The following is an 18,995-nucleotide window of genomic DNA, read 5'->3' on the forward strand; positions in this document are numbered from 1 at the left end:
AGAGTGATGTTTTATAGATGTTCAAGATACCCTAATGCCAATTTTAGGGTTGGATTTAAGTAACTGCCATTCATGTTTTTTTTCCACCCAGCCAATCCTACAAATTCAATATTTGCACTTTATTTTAATTCATAAATTATCATAATAATTATAATTGTAGGTGCGATGGATAGCCAGTCTGCGTCACAATTCCGAGATCAAAAGTTAAAATGGAGAGTTTGCATGTTCTCCGAATGCCCGCCTACTCCCCATAGTTGGCTGGGATAGGCTCCAGCACCCCTTTGAGGTTAAGCAGTTTGGAAAATCATTGAATGAATGAATTATAATAATGGATAAAAACACATGCTTGTGTTCAACTTCTTTGCTGCCATGGCCAATGGCAAGAGATGGTGATCATTCAAACCCAGTTTAATAAAATAAGAAAAGAAAAGAAAAAAACCCTTATAAAATTGATCATTTGTCATGTTACTCAAGCTATATTTCCTAGCCTTGCACGCTTTGGGGAAAAGGATTGTGTCTTGCACGCGCACCACATGGTAGTTGGGATTTTCCACAAAATGTTTGACGTTGTCTAATCACCCTCTTTTTTTCTCAGTTTTGCCCGAAGCAAAAGCAGATGGCAGATGGTCAAAGTGATATAAGTCTTCTTCCTCAATGGCACACCTAAACGATGAAGATGAAAACATGTTACGTCTACATTAAACTTTGTGGCAAGCGTGAACTTGAATTTCTGGCATGATTCATGTATTTGTGCACATGTACATTTTCTCATATGCTAACAATTAGTGAAGGGCACTTTTTGTTATTTGTTTGTGAAAACATAGGCTTGCAGAATTAAAAAAAAAACTACAAACAAGCCTTGTATGTGTGTGTGTTATGTTGCAATACCAAAAAAGGAGGCCAAAAAAGTTTATTAGATAAGTAGAGTGTAGGATAAGCTATTTAAACAAGTGAGTGTCTTGCATGAAGCAGGATGTATTGCAAACCTAGATATGCTGTCAAAAAAAACACACACATGCAGTTGTGTCAAAAATTACGCAACCCACAGTGCAGTTGAAACAAGTCTAACATTTATTGCTTATTTTTAAAAGAGGCTAAGGTAAGGACAGATTAAATTGGCTTTTAAATCAACAGACATTACATTGTCAAATAAATCTTATGTGTTGCCTTAGTAAAGCATTAGGTATGAGAAATAATGAAAAGAAAGAAATCGGAAGTTGAGAACACCTTTACTTATGATATTTTTGTGTGTTTAACCCATTTTTCTCTGACAACAGTATTTGGGCCCCAAGCACCTATTGGCATTACGCCAGTATGATACAAAGGTAACTTGTTTGAAACTCACATTTCTCTGATTACATTACATATCGAGTTTCTTATTTTACCAAACGGGGAGCTAGAGGGTTTAATCCCAGTTTCTGCTTTTGTAGAGGTGTGAAGAAATGCGACACTCTATACTACTTTAAGTCACACCAGGTTCCCACAAAAAAAAAACATCACCACAATAATCACAAGATTCAATTATACTAATTATAATTGATGAAATATATTGTTATGGGGGCCCGGTGAGTGGTTAGCGAGTCGGCCTCACAGCTCTGAGATCGAGGGTTTGATCCCAGTGAGTGGAGTTTGCAGGTTTTCCTTGGGCCTTTGTGGATTTTCCCCGAGTACTCCTATTTCTTCTCGAATCCCCAAAAACTGCATATAATAGACTGGTAGAACACTCTAAATTCCCCCTAGGTAAGAGTACGAGCGTGATTGGTTGTGCGCCTCCTGTGATTGGCTGGCCACCAATTCAGGTGAATAGTAATGTGAGGAAAATTAATCAACTAATAGTACTACTATAGTATATGTGTAATTTACACTTTTGGCAACAGAGGGCGCTGCTGTTGTTTTGGTTCCCTCGCTTGGTGTCCTGCTGTTTGCAGGTGCTGCTATTGAGTCCAACACTTCCGCTTTCGGGCGCAGGAATTCGTGGCCAGTGTGACGTCACTCATCCTGCATTTCTCTCTTATTTTTCTTCACTGAGCTGCGAGTCGCGGGCAATTCTTCTGTACGGACTCATCTTTCTACAGCATGCAACGTGTTTAAAAGGACAAAGACGCCCGCCTAACAGAGTAGATGGACGACCGAGAAGGTGAGGAATTCGATCAGGTTCAATATTCATTGTGAGAGAAGATTTGTCGTTGACCCAAGCGTGAAGCTGCGGTGTTTTTACTCGCGATCGTCTGACGCGACCGAATAAATGTTAAGAATTTGCAGATCTGCGTGGAAAAAAGCAAAAAAAAAAAACATCGCGATTTATCCGTTGCAGGGACAGACGATTGTTACTGTGCTGGCTCCGGAGCGAGGGTCCACGAGCCGTTCCACATGAAGGTTCTACAGGACACTTGGCACTCCGCCTGCTTCCAGTAAGTCCGCTAAATCTCGACCTCATCACATACAAATCAACATCAAAGCTGTAAACACTTCCTTTTGCACAAATCAAAACCACACAAAATGCGCATTGACTGTCATTAGCGATGTGCGTCCTCCCAACTCATAGTAATTGAAGATCTACATTAGTACTGGCACTGAATACGATTATTCCCTGTCAGCTTTCCTAATTCAAATCGATGGCCGTCAATGTCAGTGAATGAGTTTGTATTCTGTTGTTCAACATACCACTGTTGTTTTGGGTTTAGTCACAAATGGCCTTGTGGAAGCTTCTGTGTCACAGACTAAACACTGTAGTTCTGCTTGTTTTGTTAAAGTATGATGAGAATTTGTTTTTTTACCGCACAATGACGAGTGGTGCATGAAACTTTCGTAACTACTTGTGTCCGCAGTAATGATTGACAAAAAGTGGAGTGGATTTGGTAGGATGCTTTTTTACAGGTCACCGCTTCAGGGAGAAATGCAACGTGTGTGCAGGACAGTGACCCTTTGTCCAGTTCAAGCACTGACAAACAGCCAATGTAACGTGGAATGAAATTGTTGCTGATTTTCTGGAAATTTAAAGGGCTATTCCCACTACAATTGTACCTAACAAACTGGAGATCATCCCAGCTAACGTTGCATCTAATGCATACTATACCCTAGATTGGTCGCCAGTCAGTCGTAGTGACAACAATTTTCACTCACATTCACACCCCCACCGAGTGGGAATCGAACCCACGCTGCAAGCACCACAGTCAGGCAAAATAAACACTTTTTGACATTATGGTAATGAATGCATCCGATTTTTATTAATATATTTGATTGGATTCCAAATTGCTTTTTGGGGTTTTCTTTAGGAATGTCACTTACAACCTTGGCTTTTAGTCATTGAGGACGTGTATTTCTCAAATCACCAAAGTGTTCTTGCATTATCTTTAAACATTGAAATAACATCACCATGTGTCCTTAACCAGTCACACATTTCCATTTGCCTCTTCAAAGAGCTCACAGCGACCTGTCCTTGCTTCCGAGGCCAAGTTCCTCTCATTTCTGAATTACTCATACTAATTCCTGCTGGTTATTCAACTGACATTTACCCTAATTACTTGTCATCTTCTCCACCTTTTCTATTTATACACAACTAGATTGGATTTTCTTGAGTAATTCATCTAAAAGTGTTAAAATGGCACCACTGTGATAATAAAAAAAACACACCTCATCATAGCTTTGTAAACTAATTAGATTGACATTAGTGAGGTCAGCCAAACGTCTTTTCGCCTGGTGAGTATTGTCCACACTCTGCCAACGGACTACCTCCACCTTGTAGAACATTCTTCCACGGTGATGTCACTTTTGTTCCAGTCAACCTGGCAGTGTTGAGGCCTATACGTAGCAGAACCCTCCCGCGCTCTGTCTGCATTCCTTCAACCGAGATTCATAGGTGGGAGTCTGCAGTCTCAGACGTCGGCTGCGTGAAAACATTATATTTTTTTTTTTGCTGCATGGGAATCTTGCATCTTTTAGTTCTCATTAGAAATTGAGGAATTGTTTTTATTGTTGGGGCTTTTGTTCTCCTGGATAAAGGGTCCTGTGACTCACTTGTGACCATTTCAGGGTATATTCGTCTATTATTTGGGATAGTCTCCAAAGTACTGTCCACCTAAAAAGGATAATTGGTGTTGAAAATGGTTGGATTTTGAGCTCTGTGTGTGTGTGCAGGCTATTTAAATTGTTGTAGACGGAGTGAAGCAAATCTTGCATGTGAAAAGCCGCCGTTTGCTGATTTGACCGCTGGCTCATTCTAAGTGTAGCCATATGTGTGCACGTAAACAATAAAGAATGTGGATCTACAGAGAAAACCACAAGCAGAGCTTGTGTCCACTCGATCCTCAAGTGGAGAGAAAACATGGAATTAGTCCTCAAGTCCAGGTCTTTGGGACTTCAGCCACGGACTGTAGACAGGCTTCAGTCTGGAGCCTCGAGCAGAAACAGAATGCTTTAATAAAATGATGAAATAGAAAACAAAAGAATAACTATAGCCTATTGCCAACTTCATTTTATGATTGAAAAGCCACAGAAAGTAATGTGTTTTATGAACTGTCAGTCTGCAGTAATTCTGACACCATTAATCCATTAAAATGTTTCTTTAATTTTTTTTCTGGATGCCCAAATTTTTCTTACTATTGTGTGCCCTTGATAGTCGAGTGACATTTCTAAAAATCAAATGTTGTTTGACAGGAATTCTTATCAAAGGTCACTTGAATATATGCAGTGGATTACAAAGAGACATTTCCTCTCCTATGAATAGAAACATCATTTTATCCGTCATCGTGTACTGGCCCAAAGTTGGTTTGGAGAACATTTGCGACCACCTCACACCCTCAGATAAGGATCCAATGAAAGCCAGAACACGCCCCTTTTGTAGACCTCAAAGTCACAACCAAAGGTTGTGCTACCTCCACATTATAGAAGGAACAAAAGAATACCCTCTTGCAAGAATGTTGCTTCAAGGAAATCAGGAATGTTTGCTTTGCAGTGTTTTTTTTTCTCTGTAGGCCCCACTTTTTGCATTCTTCATCGGAGAACCACCTGGGTTTGTTCGCAACACCCCATAATATAGATTAAAATGGGTTTGAATGTCATGTAATAGCTAAGTATTCTGTAAGAAATAGTTAAGTGTTTTTTAGACTTAAGCGCCACCTTTAAGGTGCGTCCAATGACAATAGCAAATATTGGACAAAATGTTTTAGGCACCACAATGTGCGTTTTGCTCATAACAAGGCATGCAAAACAGATCATTTTCTCAATTAATTGCCCTTTTTTGGGAGTAACAGAGGATGCTTAAATGCTCCAAAAGTGGTTCATTTGATTTAATTGTTTAATTGGTCATGTCACACTGCATTTTTGGAATGCTTCTTTCAAATTAGAATCAGAGGTGATAAACGGAGTAATTAGTTGGAAAAAGTAGAAAAAAAAGTTGTGAATTATTTACTCACCTGTGTCAAGAACATTTGGAGGATGTTCATTTCTTTTTCAATGGTACCTGGGTACTCCAAGTGGGAATCGATCCCACGCTGCCCATACCAAAGTCAGGCGAATGAACCACTCGACCATCAGTTGGTCCCTTTTGAGGATGTGCAGAATCAATTTTTTTTAATGAGCAGCCATTTCAATAAACTAATCAGTGCTGTCTTGTCAATTGTTTTCTGTAGTCAAAAGTTGCAGCCTATTTTTGCATAACTGGTAAATCTTGTTCAACAAATTCTCACTGCCTGCAGGAGCTACTCGGTCTGCAACATTCAGCATTTTGAACTTGATGCCTAAGATTCCAATTATAGACCGTTTATTTTTAAATTGGCATTTCAATGCTGCCATATTTTCAATTTTGGATTTATCCTGGATTACAAAAGATTTAGTTCCCCACCTTTGACTAGAAGGCTCATACGGTGACCCAGATAAGGAAGTTTCACTGACCCTAGTGGCGTAAAATCCTTGGTTGTCAAACAAACTGGTTACAGACCTTCTCAACAATGCCATAATAATTGAAGTTGACACTTTCAAATACGCATCCTTTTTGTCTCATGAACTAATGCAAATGAGATGCTTTAGAATCCATTTCCAACAAAACCCAAAGCTGACCCGACCTGTTGTTGTCCTCTTAGGTGCTCTGTATGCTGTGACCACCTGACCAACTGGTATTATGAAAAGGACGGGAAGCTGTACTGTCGCAAACACTATTGGGAGAAGTTTGGAGAACTATGTCATGGATGCTCTCTGCTCATGACTGGGCCAGCAATGGTAAGTCTGCCGCCCTGTATTTTTATACCTAGACAGACATTCCGGAATTAAAGGCAACCTTTGTTTTTTGTTGTTTTATCAAGAGAAAAACCCCATAAAATGCCAATAATGGTTTTTCTTCTTTCTGCATGAGGACATTACAAGCCCATGATAAAATGTATATTTTATGAAAGTGGAAAGTAAGGCCAACAAAAATCATCTTTTTGTTGCTCCCGCTGCTTTTTTATTAAACAAATGCATCATGATATCCACATGTCACAAAAAAATGCTTTTGAGGGTGCATATGTTGTGATAAATGAACACAAAATTCACTTTGCTTTCATCCTTTAATGTTTTAATTTCTGTTCTTTTTGGTCTCCTGAGCTCTTCTCTGTTATTCTGTGTTTTCTCAATGGCTGTGCCTTGACATCAATGTGTTGTCCTTCTAAATGTGCTTCGCCACCATCAAACAAGCGCCAACAATCCCCCTCTAATTAGGTAATACCGGAACGCGCAGAGCATGTCAAAGCACTCTGTGTTCCAGTTCCAGTTTCTCCCTTCCACTCTGTATGAATGCTATGAGAAGGGTGTGTGCCGATTGCAGCTTTACAGACAATTGGTACTTTTACTCGGGCTTCAGCAATCAACCCCACTATTTTCCCCATTGAGGCCTCATTCACTTTCAAAGTTCTCAAAAGACGACCTAGTCTAGTACAAAGAGAAACCAGTGTGAGGTCACGTCATCATCAGTTTCTCCAATGAAGCGGCAGAGTTCATTCCGCTAGAGAGCAAAGCCCCTGAAACGGTTGAACCTGTTGTTGTCCAACTCTAGGGCAGGTTGTGAGTGCAACTCCGGTCTTTCACAATAGATTTACAGATGGGTGAATGAGATGACGTCATGCTGATGTCATCCCCCTCACGGCAATCACTGACAAGTAATATTATTAATCTCCTATGGTGAAATCCATGGAGCCTAAAGTGCAAAACTCTTGAAATATGACTTAATCCTGTTGTGAAAAGCACATGCAATCTCAGCATGGAATATTGAATTGATTGGCCTTCCATGTGAGTTTTTCACTTAGAAACTTGCACGTCTTAAGTGACCAATTTCTAGATGGTGCACATTGCTTTGTTGTAGCTGTACATTGAACATCTCCTAACGTAACCATAAGGCAACTATCTAATATTTACACAAAAACAGTACTTTTCCTGGTCAAGTATTTGATGATCCTTCTTTTAAAGTGAATGCAGATGCATGAGCTCATAAAATATATATACACCGGAAAGATAACGCTGTGAACCAGATCGTACACGTGAGCGATCGCTCTCGGGCTTGAAAGCGAGAAGGAGCGTGCGTCTCCGTTGCAGGTGACCTCATAGCAGATTCCAGACAGGCTGAGAGCGCGGAGCAGGTGTTGTTTCTGTCTATGTCAAGAGGAGCACACCTACTTTAATCAGGAGGGGAAACTAAAGGACGCGGCAGGGAGTTGAACAATCAACATTGTGATTGCAGGTGGCTGGCGAACACAAGTATCATCCTGAGTGCTTTGTATGTCTCAGCTGCAAGGTGGTGATTGAAGACCGGGATACCTATGCCTTAGTAGAGCACTCCAAACTCTATTGGTAAGTCAAACAATCGCTCGCTATCATATTGAACGGTTATTGGACTATTTTGATTCATTCATAAGAAGGGCGGTAAATAGAAGAAAATGAACTCCTTTACGTGATGCTTGTTTTTTTCTAGAACTTAAGAATGCAATGAAATTATGAGCATTATATATATATATATATATATATATATATATATATATATATATATATATATATATATATATATATATATATATATATATATATATATATATATATATATATATATATATATATATATATATATATATATATATATTTTATATATATATATATATATATATATATATATATATATATATATATATATATATATATATATATATATATATATATATATATATATATATATATATATATATATATATATATATATATATATATATATATATATATATATAATGCTCATAATTTCATTGCATTGCATTTCATGTATATGTATGTGTATATATATACATTTTGTTGATTGATGAATATAATTATAGTTCTATCAGTTAATCTAGTCATTCTAGAATTAGATGACATTAATACTATTAGTGGACTTAAATCTGCTCTACCCATTCTATTGAGTAAATATTTTCAAGCATTCTTTAGTTTATGTATATTTTTGTTATTTAGTCTCAGTACCTACAAAATGCCTGTTTTGTTATTTTCAATGTGGATCAAATACGAAGGGTGCAAAGCAACATGTCCTCCAATTCCGCCGATTTAACAATACGTACATTATGACTTTTAATGAATGAACTTTGTGTCATTGCCACTTTTTAAAAGTGTGAGGAAAGTTTTGCTTTCACCAACTGTGGAATAGAATTTTGATTGTGCCACGGTGTTTCACAATCCAATTGTGCTTGAGGAACAATGGATTTAGTTCAAAGACTCCATTTATTTGTCATGACTCTCTCAAGCGCCGCTCCCCTACGAGCCGCCGCGACTTAAAACAGAAGCATGTCGACACTTGTCATCTCAGCCGCTCTTGCTTTTTGTACACAGCGGCAAGTGTCACAAGCAGGTGATCCTCACGCCAATGTTGGAAAAGCGCTCGCACGACTCTGTCCTGGATTCCCTCCCCCATACTGTGACGCTCATCTCCATGCCCTCCGCGGCCAACGGCAAGAGGGGCTTCTCTGTCTCGGCTCTGCGGGACGTCAACGGCTCGGCGAGTGTCCAAGTCAAAGAGTGAGTGGCACTTGTCCTAGTTGAGGATGAACACGTGTCCCGTGTTGTAATTATGCCTGGAGTTTTGTTACAAAAGGGTCAGGTGACCATCATTAACATCATTTTCAAGATGCGTTCCTGTTGCTCTGACACTATACGTGGTCTTGTGTTACCATCAGGGTTAGAGGGATGCTCATTAGCCCCGAAGTGCGGAATGCCATCCACGTTGGAGACAGGATCCTTGAAATCAATGGCGATCCGGTGGCGACACTGCTGGACCAAGAGGTGACTTTGCACAATCTCTCTGAAAAACTACAATAACTACAAACAAACATTTCAGACACTGCATTCTAAGTAGTTTTCTCTGATTTCACCGCCGCAGAAATTCACTCAGCACGTTGGAATTTCGCCATTCTGGTCTTTTTGTCATTTTTAATGAGTTCTTTAGACAGGAGAGACTGGGCGATGATCAAATCAAATTGAATCAAAATGTTAAACAGTGTGTTCTCCTGTTTAGGTGGACGATCGCATCCATCGCACCGGTCAAACATTACAGCTGCTTATAGAGTACGACCCGGTGAGGCGACGTTTGGACCGTCTCCGTCTGGAATCGTCCCGGGACGTCCTGGGAGTGCCGGCAACCTCTCGCATGCGCCTTTCCTCTCCTTCCAACGCCGTTCTGGAAAGAACGGAGGTGGACAACGGCACACTAAAGAGGAGATCTTTGAGGTTAGTCCAAGTCTGAAAAAGTGTTCTTTTGGCCCCTCTGGCATGAAGTTGAAATCCTCAATGTTCTTTGATTCAGGCGTAGCAACAGCATTTGCAAGTCACCGGGGCCCAACTCCCCCAAAGAGCATCTTTTCATCACCAGAGACATCGGACGCTCTGAATCTTTGAGGTCATCCAGCAGTTGTTCTCATCGCATTTTCAGGCCCTGTGACCTCATCCATGGCGAGGTTTTGGGGAAAGGATTCTTTGGCCAAGCTATCAAGGTTTTTTCTTCACTCTGGCCTAGAAATTAAAGGAAAAAGAGTCTCTGTAGCGAAAATACAATTGGTGTTTTTTTTTTTGGCATCGCAGGTGACTCATAAAGCCACAGGAGAGGTGATGGTGATGAAGGAGCTACTTCGCTGTGATGAAGAGACCCAGAAAACCTTCCTCAAGGAGGTAATCATGCACTTCCTCACAGACAAAACACTCTTCTCTGTCCACCCGGAATTTATTCGACCTTCCGAGGAAAGCATGTTGAGCTCGTTGTTTATTTGATTTAATATTTGTTTTCCCGTGGATGAAATTTCGGCCGGAGACAAGATTAAGATGATCCATCTCGTTTTCTTTAGGTCAAAGTTATGCGGAGTTTGGATCACCCTCATGTTCTCAAGTTCATTGGAGTACTGTATAAAGACAAGAGGCTCAATTTGATCACAGAGTTTATCGAAGGGGGAACCCTTAAGGACTTCATCAGAGACATGGTGAGATCTAAGACTCAATTTGCTTCAGAACACAAAGACACCAGTTTTTAATGTGATTGTGGTGTTCAAGTAGACTTTGTGTTTTTATTCATGTATTATTCCTATTTCATCTTGACAGGATCCATTTTCATGGGAGCAAAGAGTCAGTTTTGCAAAAAGCATCGCTTCTGGCATGGTAAGTTGTCTATTTTTGCAGATATACATTTAGATGTATATTAAGAGTAATATTGTTGTGCAGTCAAAGACACTCAACAAGAGCAGTTTGTAAATAGATTGTAAACCAAAGGCAAAATTCAATGCTTTTCTTTCAGTCTTATCTTCATTCGATGAGCATAATCCACAGAGACCTCAACTCTCACAATTGCTTGGTCAAACTGGTACGTGACAAACTGTTTAAAGCCGATTCCGACGTGGCAGATTTTCGGGCAATTGACTCCAAATGATTCTCCAAACAGGACAACACGGTGGTCGTGGCTGACTTTGGACTGTCGCGACTCATTTTAGAAGAAAAAGTCAAGCCGGCGCCCGAAAAGACCACCAAGAAGAGAGTTTTCCGACGGATTGACCGGAAAAAAAGGTACACCGTGGTCGGAAACCCCTACTGGATGGCGCCAGAGATGTTGAATGGTGAGTTCCGTCGCAAACTACTGACTCGGTGTCAGTTAAGCCTGAGAACTTGCTCAAGCCTGCTTCTCATTTACTTTTAGGTAAACGCTATGATGAGAAGGTGGACATTTTCTCTTATGGAATCGTTCTCTGCGAGGTGAGAATCATAAAGTGATGACATACCAGTTTGTCCAAAATTGCACCCTCACCATCCCTATCTTGCAAACCAGATCATCGGGAAGGTCTACGCAGACCCAGAATGTCTCCCCAGAACTCTGGACTTTGGTCTGAATGTGGGAAAGTTTGTGGAGAAGTTTCTCCCTGAAGACTGTCCGCCAGCATTCTTTCCGCTCGCCGTCGCGTGCTGTGACCTCACACCAGACAACCGGTAAGTCGCCTCATAAGTGATTTTTACTAAGATCTGTTTCTTGAGATTTAGTTTTAACTCTAACTTAGTGCCACACACACAGGTTCTTTCCATGTAAAATTTCAATTCTCTACCGCAGTATCTACTTTGTACCCATAGAGAGTGCTAAAATACTGGTCTTAGTTGGGCATACCCAATTGACACGTCGGGTAGAAAAATGTCTGCACATAAATGAGACTTTTCTCTTTTATCCTTCAATTTTAGTCCACCATTCCAAAAGCTGGAAGACTGCTTCAAAGCACTGTCCCTCAACCAGGAGTTGGGCATCCCCCTTCCCTCTGAATTAGATGAACTCCATCAAAGTCTGAGTCGACTCCACTGGCCCAAAGACGGTTCCCCCCAAGCGTCTAGCCCAGATGAACCCCAATCTCCACAACCTCCCGAATCGGCCTCCCCGGCTCATTCTGGCACATCAGACAACGGCACTTAGTGCCCGCCTTGCTTTTGAGCCACGTGACCAACCCCCTCCGACCTGCTGAAATAAACAAACACTACGGATTGGCCAGAGGAGAACTGTGCCTCGGCCACGTGAGGGAACCCCCCCACCCCAAAAAAAAGCCTCTGGGTCGCCTGAGTTTTGGAATGCGAGTTGGATGCATTTCAGGAGGACAGTCGTTACTTTTGACTCTTTCATTCAATGCACACAGGCCGTTTTATAATGTTGATCCGGTAGAAATAGGACGAGTAGCTTGCTGTGGTTTGCTTACAAGGATTCTGTTTGTCAAATTCAGTGACCCATTATGTATTTGTCCCTTTGCTGATCTGAAGAAAACACAATGAGTGCGGCAAAACACACACCAATTACTCTGAACATTTGCATATTGGCATTGTTGCCATTTCACCACTCATTCACGTTACATACAAGTTTGTTTCCAGTTTTTGCACTTTTTTGTGTAGCAGTTTCTCATGTTGCATTGTTTTTATGGTCTTAGGGCTTTTTTATTCACTTCTTTATAGTTCTAAGAGGGCTCGTCAAGACAAAAAAAAGTTTGGTTTGTACATAGCGACTGGATGAATTTATTTTATCATCCAATTTATATGTAGATTTTGTACATATGCCTCAAAATGAGGTCTCTTTTTTAACGGGAGTTTAGATTTCAATTCAGTGTGTATGTCAAACTTATCTGTTGTTTTTATTAGTGTCAAGGTACTGACAAATGTTACCACCTGGTGTGTAATAATCATTTCCTAAATAAACCTTGAACTAGTTGCTTTAGCTCAGTCTTTTTTTTTTTTTTGATGAGCAAAAATATACAAGACCTTGACATGTGCATTTTAACCATAAACGTACTTATTAGTACAACTAAATAGGTATTTGTTTCCTGATATATGGACAATTGTTACACGTCAATTTAAATGTGCTGTACATTAAACATTGTTAAATATAATCAATCCAAAAAGCATTCCATTTCCACATTTTTATTTCAGTTACACTGAAAAGAAACATTTACAAAAACATGCACTTCATTTCCAATGCATTTAGGATGTCTGTTTAATGAATACAACTCAGCAGTAATAAAAAAAAATCCAGTGACGTGTGTCCCAAAAATAAAACTAGAGTGACACGGCAAGCTGGGGCTGATGATGACTAGGACTGTAACACTGTAAATACATGCATTCTCATGCGTGAGGGAACATTAGCAGACTGTGATTCTGTCACAAATGGTATGAAGGCAAAATGCCTGGCTCTTGCAAAGCGCAGACTTCTTTATGCCTGCAGTGCGTGATGTGGGGGCAGTGTTATGTCATCCAGAAGACCAATTTCAAGGCCTCTCAATGCTTCCTGAGAGAAACATATTTCCTGTCACTCCTTAACCTGTGGAACTTGAGTAGAGCTTTCTCTTGAAGCATAGTACACTCCCAAGTACCATTCCAAAAAGGCATGTAGGCAAACAAATTTATCCTCATCTTGCCTCACAGGAGGACAATTTTTAGGTGCCCATTTTGTCAGTTCTCCCTCAATATAATTCTAGAAACAGCATATTACATCGTTTTCCCTCGGCACAGCCAGCGGGTGACGCAATTCACATCACATATTCATCATCCACATCTTATGTACACAAAAAAGGCATCAATCTGTTTCCTGACTTCAAATGGACAGGAGGGTCATTTTGACCCCAAGAAGAGCACATACTGCACAAGTCTTTACTGAGGCAGGGGAAGCCACTCACGCTCCGGGTGTGCCCGCTTCCTGGTCGATGAGGGGGTCTGCGTGCTCCGCCTCCTCTTGGGCCGGAGTACTCTCATGCTGGGCCGTGACAACGATGGTGTTTTCGTCAACCAGCTCGCATGTGGGGTTGGAGAAGGCCGACAGTGGCAGGGTGATCCTTTGCATCTCGCGCTCGTACACGCGTTGCTCGTGCTGCTTTTTTAGGTCTCGGCCCCTGAAAACACAAGATGGGGAAAAAATCTGTTGTTGTGGGTGTACGTATTTTTGATTTTGTTCATTAATTGGCTATTATAATCACTTGATTTTTTTTATTCCAATTTAACTTGCAAGCGAACTTTAAAGCTTCTTCACCCAAAAAGTGCTAACTTAGTTTTTTTTTTAACTCACCAACAAACCAATGAAACAAATTATATGTTTCAGAACAACCACAAAAGTTCAATTAATTTGTCTAAGTCTGCAATCCAGTAGTTTAATGCAAATATATAAAAGGAAAAGGGGTGTGACATGCTGCATTTTGTATTAGGTGCTACAACAGCAACATTTCTTTTTAAATAAAAATCATAACAACACACGGAGACATAATATTCAGATATTTTTTAACCTCCATGGAGAACAACTAACATCACAACATCTTAAGAGCTGATACTGTATGGTTGTACTGTTTACTCCCATGTCTGTATTAGACTGCCACCAGTTGGCCATTAAAAGGACTGGCACTCTGTGTATGTAACATTAAGGATTAAAAATAATAATTAAAAAAAAAAACTAAACTTTTTTTGTTTTGTTATTTTGTATTTGGACAAGCAAAATGAATTGTTTTAAAACTGAAATAAAATAAAAAAACGAGTTTCTTTTAATGGTTGCTTAAACCTGACACTTTATAATAAAATACATCCCAATTGATAACAGTGCATTCATTTTGCCTGCAGCACACACAACACTTGACTTAAGCCCAACTAACTGTTTTTAATTCTAAACTCTGTGCAGAAATCCAACAATGCTCAGGACCAACTTGTTAGACACTTTAGCAAAAATCTGTTGAATTTTTAAAGAGTTTCATTTAAATTGTGTACAGCTTGAAGTGGAATGCTGTTCTTATTTGTGAGGCGCGGATTAACTGCTGTGAACTCCCTTCGGTGGAATCAAGGAGCAGATGGTAAACAGGGGGAGTCAGCATGACTCTTCTATATTGAGCCATATTCGTAATGTCAGTGCCAAACGAGGCAAAAAAGTGACGCCCTTGCCTCATTTCTTTTCATACATTTTTTAAAGTATTTGATGGTTTTCAGTGAATATTTTATTTAGCCATCTTGTCTACGTGTGTGCCTATTATTTTTGCCAATATTTATGATTAGAAAAACGAGGGATCTGCCGTTCCCACAATGAAACAAACTCCTTTTTAAAATAAGACATTTACAGCTTAGCCTTAAAACCAAAAGTGATTGTTTTCCATGAGTTGGATGTCCTGAAAACTAATGTCGCCATTGTATTATCCAACTTTCCAAGAATCCAAAATGGAAAATCCTTTAAAGAAGAATTCATTTCCTGCCATCCCCCCTTCGGTGTGTTCTTTGTGGCATGGCTCGTAAATGTGCCCCCGTATGCGCCCGTCCTGAAACTGACCTTTTGTAAAAGTAGCCAACCGTGATGCCGACCCCGAGAACGATTATAACGGCCATCATGACGATGCCCAGGGCATAGCCTAAAAAAACAAAATTCAGCCAACGGTAAGTTACGATCTATAAATGTTGTCAAGTATTTTCGGAAGAACATACCAAGCGTGCCCAGATCTTTTTTCTTTTTGGGCCCGGTGCGGACCCTCTGGCTAATTCCCATCACCGGCTGCCCGGCAACGGCGTCCCCTTGCGTCTTAGGTGGGGTATTAGCGTCGGGGGAGGGAGTGGCTGCCGTCGGCTGGGCGGTCTTTGGTGCTTCAGTGGCGACGAGTTCTGGGAACACGGAGAGGCAGTTTTAACGACTTTGACGGCTTGGGGCCATTCCAGTGTTATGTTCGCATGGGTTAAAGTGGAGGAGAAAAAAGTTGTTTGCCCAGATTGTATTTGAGGTGCGTTATTGCGATAAAGGAAATCCAGCTGAGTTTCAAAATGAAGTTTTCTTTGTATTTCAAAAACAATACAATACAGTACATTTTGTACTAATCAGTGCTGGAGCCAACCAATTGCCTGAATGCTTTAAAACTAAGCACAAAGAATACACTTTTAAATTGACATATATTGACAAGCATTGTATTGGTTTTAGAAATAATTATACTTAGAAATGAATTCAATATTAATTATATTAAAATGACTAAAAACAGAATACATTGAGATTTTGGCTCCAAGAAACACTAAATAAGTATTTTTTTCATAGCATTTACCTCATTATCGCCTTAAAGGAGGGATTTTACATGAATATTTTAGTAAAGAATTTGATTTAGTCTATTTAACAATACTATGTTTAAAGTATTTTCCACGCAACTTTTTGTACAGTGTAATACAATGCATTGAAATGAGTGCTGTCATAAGTGCATAGAGCATGAGGAAAAAGAAAACTGATAAATAAAAAGCTTGTTTTTCTTAGATTTGTCATTTTTATATCCGGTCGCTGAGTTTTGGGAATATAATTCTCTGTAATAAAGTGGGTTCACTAAATAAATCGTTAATTTAACGAAAGAAGCGATGACCTTGGCGCCCAATTAGACGTGTATGGTTATTAGTATCGTAATGTATGGTTTCTAGTTACTGTTGCTCCAATAACAAAGAGCACTGAGGAGTGAGGCCATCCTGCTCCTCCCGTTTAGTCGCACTAAACATTTTGAAAAGAAGCGTTCAAAAGGAAGCGACGGTCGTAAAAATGTGCCGCGTGCTCGTACGAGCGAAGGGAGTCGGCCTTCACATATGCGCCTTAAATTTTCCCACATCGCCTGTTTCCTTTGCAAGCACAAGCCGGATGTTTACAAACTTGACGAGAAAAGTCTATGACATCCTCAAGTCAAGCAGCCAATACGATTTGGCCTCTGAGGTGTGAAGACTGCTGTCTGCCAATTGGGTTAGACGTAAGGCGTGGCAAAAAATGAAAAATAAAAAAAAACAGTCTGGCAACTAAACACATAACTGTGGTTCTCGTCTTGTTTATTTGAAATTAGGTCAGAAATGGAGGGCAAATTCGAGTGTACCTTTAACTGGCATTTAACTAATTGCACTCCTACTGAGAACATGCTGTGATCCTGTTTACTTGCACCTGGATTATTTGGATTGAGAGCCACCGATTTTTAAACTAGACTGCCATCTTCTTCTAACACAGAAATGTCATTGTTTCTCAAAGCATAACCACATCAACCACAGTATTCAAAAAACGCAGAAGCAATCTCCACCCCTTTTTATAAAAAAATGTTTTTCCATGAATTTTGTTTTCTTTTTTTTTTTTACAGGACGTTAAAAAGTCACCTTGGCATGTCTGGATGTAGCAAAACTGCTTCTGGACCATCCCATCGGGACCCGTAATGTAGCACCAAGGCCGATTGGAAGAGTCTGGATTTCGGCAGTAATTGTGATCCCCCACACCTACAAAAATAAAGCAAAAGAGTCCATGACTTATACTGATAACTGGATTCAAACACTCGGATGTGCACTTGTCCTGCTGTGGCTGGCCAGCTATGGGCTCATTAATCATTCACACCGCTTCATCACACAACAATGAACAAGCCACCATTGGGACAAAGACATGAAAAAGCAGCTGCTGTGCAAAGGAGGCCATTTAACGACTATAAACACAAGCAAGGCTTTGCTCAAGTTGTTCCATTTTCCCCCCAGTTTAAGGTTCAAGTGTTGGCATAGTATAGGAAATGCTCGCTACTACTGGTAGAAACTTAATATTGTACTTGTTAATAATTTAGGGGTAAAATTCACCCCTTTTATATTTGCCGATAATGCACAGGTACACGATTTCATTCAATTCAAGGACCTTCGATCAATTTAATGTTCACCTTGAAGTGCACAAATACAACAACAAATTGAATATAGTTCATCTCTATTCCTCTAATACTATTAATACGCAAATAATTTCCAATTATCCCTCACTTGTAACTTGTAGATGATCCACCAGCAAGCCAAAGATGTCTTATCTACTTATTAGTGAGGATTAAGAGTCTATTAACATAAGCCTCAAAATTGCTTTCAAGGGAATATATTCAATGCTTTAATTGACTTCTTATTGATGTTAAATGGCAAAATATTGCTATCAGTCCTGGTATTAATGGAGTGTGACATCTACTGACCCCCACAAGAAGTAGAAATGTTTACCTGTCAATGGATCATATTGTGTGGAGATGTTGGTCCACTTTAGACAAGTCAGGCCTGAGGAGGAACTCTGTTGGACTCCTCTGTATCCCTCTCCATTGGACTCAATGCAGTCTGCAGAATAACAACAGAATACACCAATAAATCAAACAGAAATAGCTACACCAAGACCACAACAAACACTGTAAACAAGTACGTTGACTATCTTACCTTTTAGGTCTGGATTGAAGACGCTGCTGTCCCCCAAGGCTGTGCAGAAAAAAAACATGGGCAAAGATAGAAACATGGTGAACAGGTGATGGATCGACTTCATGGTTATTGATGGCTTTTTAAGAAGAAAAGGGAAAGAGCCTGTGCTGAAAGCATCAGACACACTGCTCCGCTCCTCTTCTGTTCCAGTCTCAGCCCTTGTTTTTGTCAAGAGGAGCTGTGCTCTCCTTGTAAACAGCCCTCGGCTGGAGGAGGAGCTGCGGGGAGGAGCAGAAGAAGGAGAAGGAAAGGCAAACACACACCTCCAGGTCCTAAAGCCGAGCACACCACTAAGCTCACATGCCACACTGCCTTATTCTCAGGCTATTGATTTATAGGCCTTTAACTTCCTATAAGTCTTTTCAAAGTGCCATGATGACTGTGACATTTGGAGAGATACAAATCACATCACACAAAACAAAGAAAAAAAGAAAAACATCTATTTTTGGAAAGGCAAGCAGCAAAAAATATATTTAAAAAAAGAGGATAGAGAGGCCAGCACAATGGCAGGTGGGTCCTCACTTTTTGGAGTTTGCATGGTGTCCCTAGTCTTGCGTGAGTTTTCTCTGGGTACTCCAGTCTCCGCCCATATCCCGAAAACATGCATGTCAGGGTGATTGAACCCTCGAAATAAGGGAACCTTTTTGACAGAGACTGCCATAAACAATTCATATTTTCAATATTCTTCCTTGAGAGCCATATTCCCAATTTGGCTCTCGAGCCATAGGTTCCCCACCCTTGCCCTAAATTATCCCTACGTATGAGTGTGTTCC

General features: G+C 40.2%; 2 protein-coding genes across 2 annotated transcripts; one reads left to right on the forward strand and one right to left on the reverse strand.

Annotated features, from left to right (window-relative positions):
• The first annotated feature begins 1,958 nt into the window (after nucleotides 1-1,958).
• LOC144215360 (LIM domain kinase 2-like) lies at nucleotides 1,959-12,721 on the forward strand. The gene is made up of 16 exons (XM_077744227.1): nucleotides 1,959-2,137; nucleotides 2,315-2,411; nucleotides 6,081-6,216; nucleotides 7,709-7,818; nucleotides 8,836-9,021; nucleotides 9,180-9,285; nucleotides 9,518-9,729; nucleotides 9,806-9,992; nucleotides 10,081-10,167; nucleotides 10,341-10,472; nucleotides 10,591-10,647; nucleotides 10,784-10,849; nucleotides 10,928-11,099; nucleotides 11,180-11,235; nucleotides 11,309-11,466; nucleotides 11,710-12,721. Exons 1-16 carry the CDS (start codon nucleotides 2,122-2,124, stop codon nucleotides 11,933-11,935), a joined length of 2,004 nt encoding a protein of 667 aa, XP_077600353.1. The 5' UTR covers nucleotides 1,959-2,121; the 3' UTR covers nucleotides 11,936-12,721.
• Nucleotides 12,722-12,908: 187 nt separating this feature from the next.
• On the reverse strand, nucleotides 12,909-18,444 carry LOC144215362 (phosphoinositide-3-kinase-interacting protein 1-like). The gene is made up of 6 exons (XM_077744230.1): nucleotides 18,184-18,444; nucleotides 17,977-18,087; nucleotides 17,122-17,238; nucleotides 15,451-15,624; nucleotides 15,299-15,377; nucleotides 12,909-13,889 (listed from the first exon to the last, which is right to left on the reverse strand). The coding sequence occupies exons 1-6, from the start codon at nucleotides 18,284-18,286 to the stop codon at nucleotides 13,673-13,675; spliced, it is 801 nt and encodes a 266-aa protein (XP_077600356.1). The 5' UTR covers nucleotides 18,287-18,444; the 3' UTR covers nucleotides 12,909-13,672.
• Nucleotides 18,445-18,995: the final 551 nt, after the last annotated feature.

Source organism: Stigmatopora nigra, chromosome 22, assembly GCF_051989575.1.
Source record: "Stigmatopora nigra isolate UIUO_SnigA chromosome 22, RoL_Snig_1.1, whole genome shotgun sequence".
Lineage (NCBI taxonomy): Eukaryota > Metazoa > Chordata > Actinopteri > Syngnathiformes > Syngnathidae > Stigmatopora > Stigmatopora nigra.

What these genes read in the sequence shown, in the direction of transcription:
- LOC144215360 (XM_077744227.1), top strand. An exon ending in GAGCACTCCAAACTCTATTG is followed by an intron (nt 7,819 to 8,835) that starts GTAAGTCAAACA and finishes TTTTGTACACAG; the next exon opens with CGGCAAGTGTCACAAGCAGG. An exon ending in GCGAGTGTCCAAGTCAAAGA is followed by an intron (nt 9,022 to 9,179) that starts GTGAGTGGCACT and finishes TGTTACCATCAG; the next exon opens with GGTTAGAGGGATGCTCATTA.
- LOC144215362 (XM_077744230.1), bottom strand. Translation starts at nt 18,286, where the DNA reads ATGAAGTCGATCCATCACCTGTTCACCATGTTTCTATCTTTGCCCATG. An exon ending in ACAATATGATCCATTGACAG is followed by an intron (nt 17,239 to 17,976) that starts GTAAACATTTCT and finishes TTATTTTTGTAG; the next exon opens with GTGTGGGGGATCACAATTAC. An exon ending in GTTGGCTACTTTTACAAAAG is followed by an intron (nt 13,890 to 15,298) that starts GTCAGTTTCAGG and finishes TTGTGTTTTCAG; the next exon opens with GGGCCGAGACCTAAAAAAGC.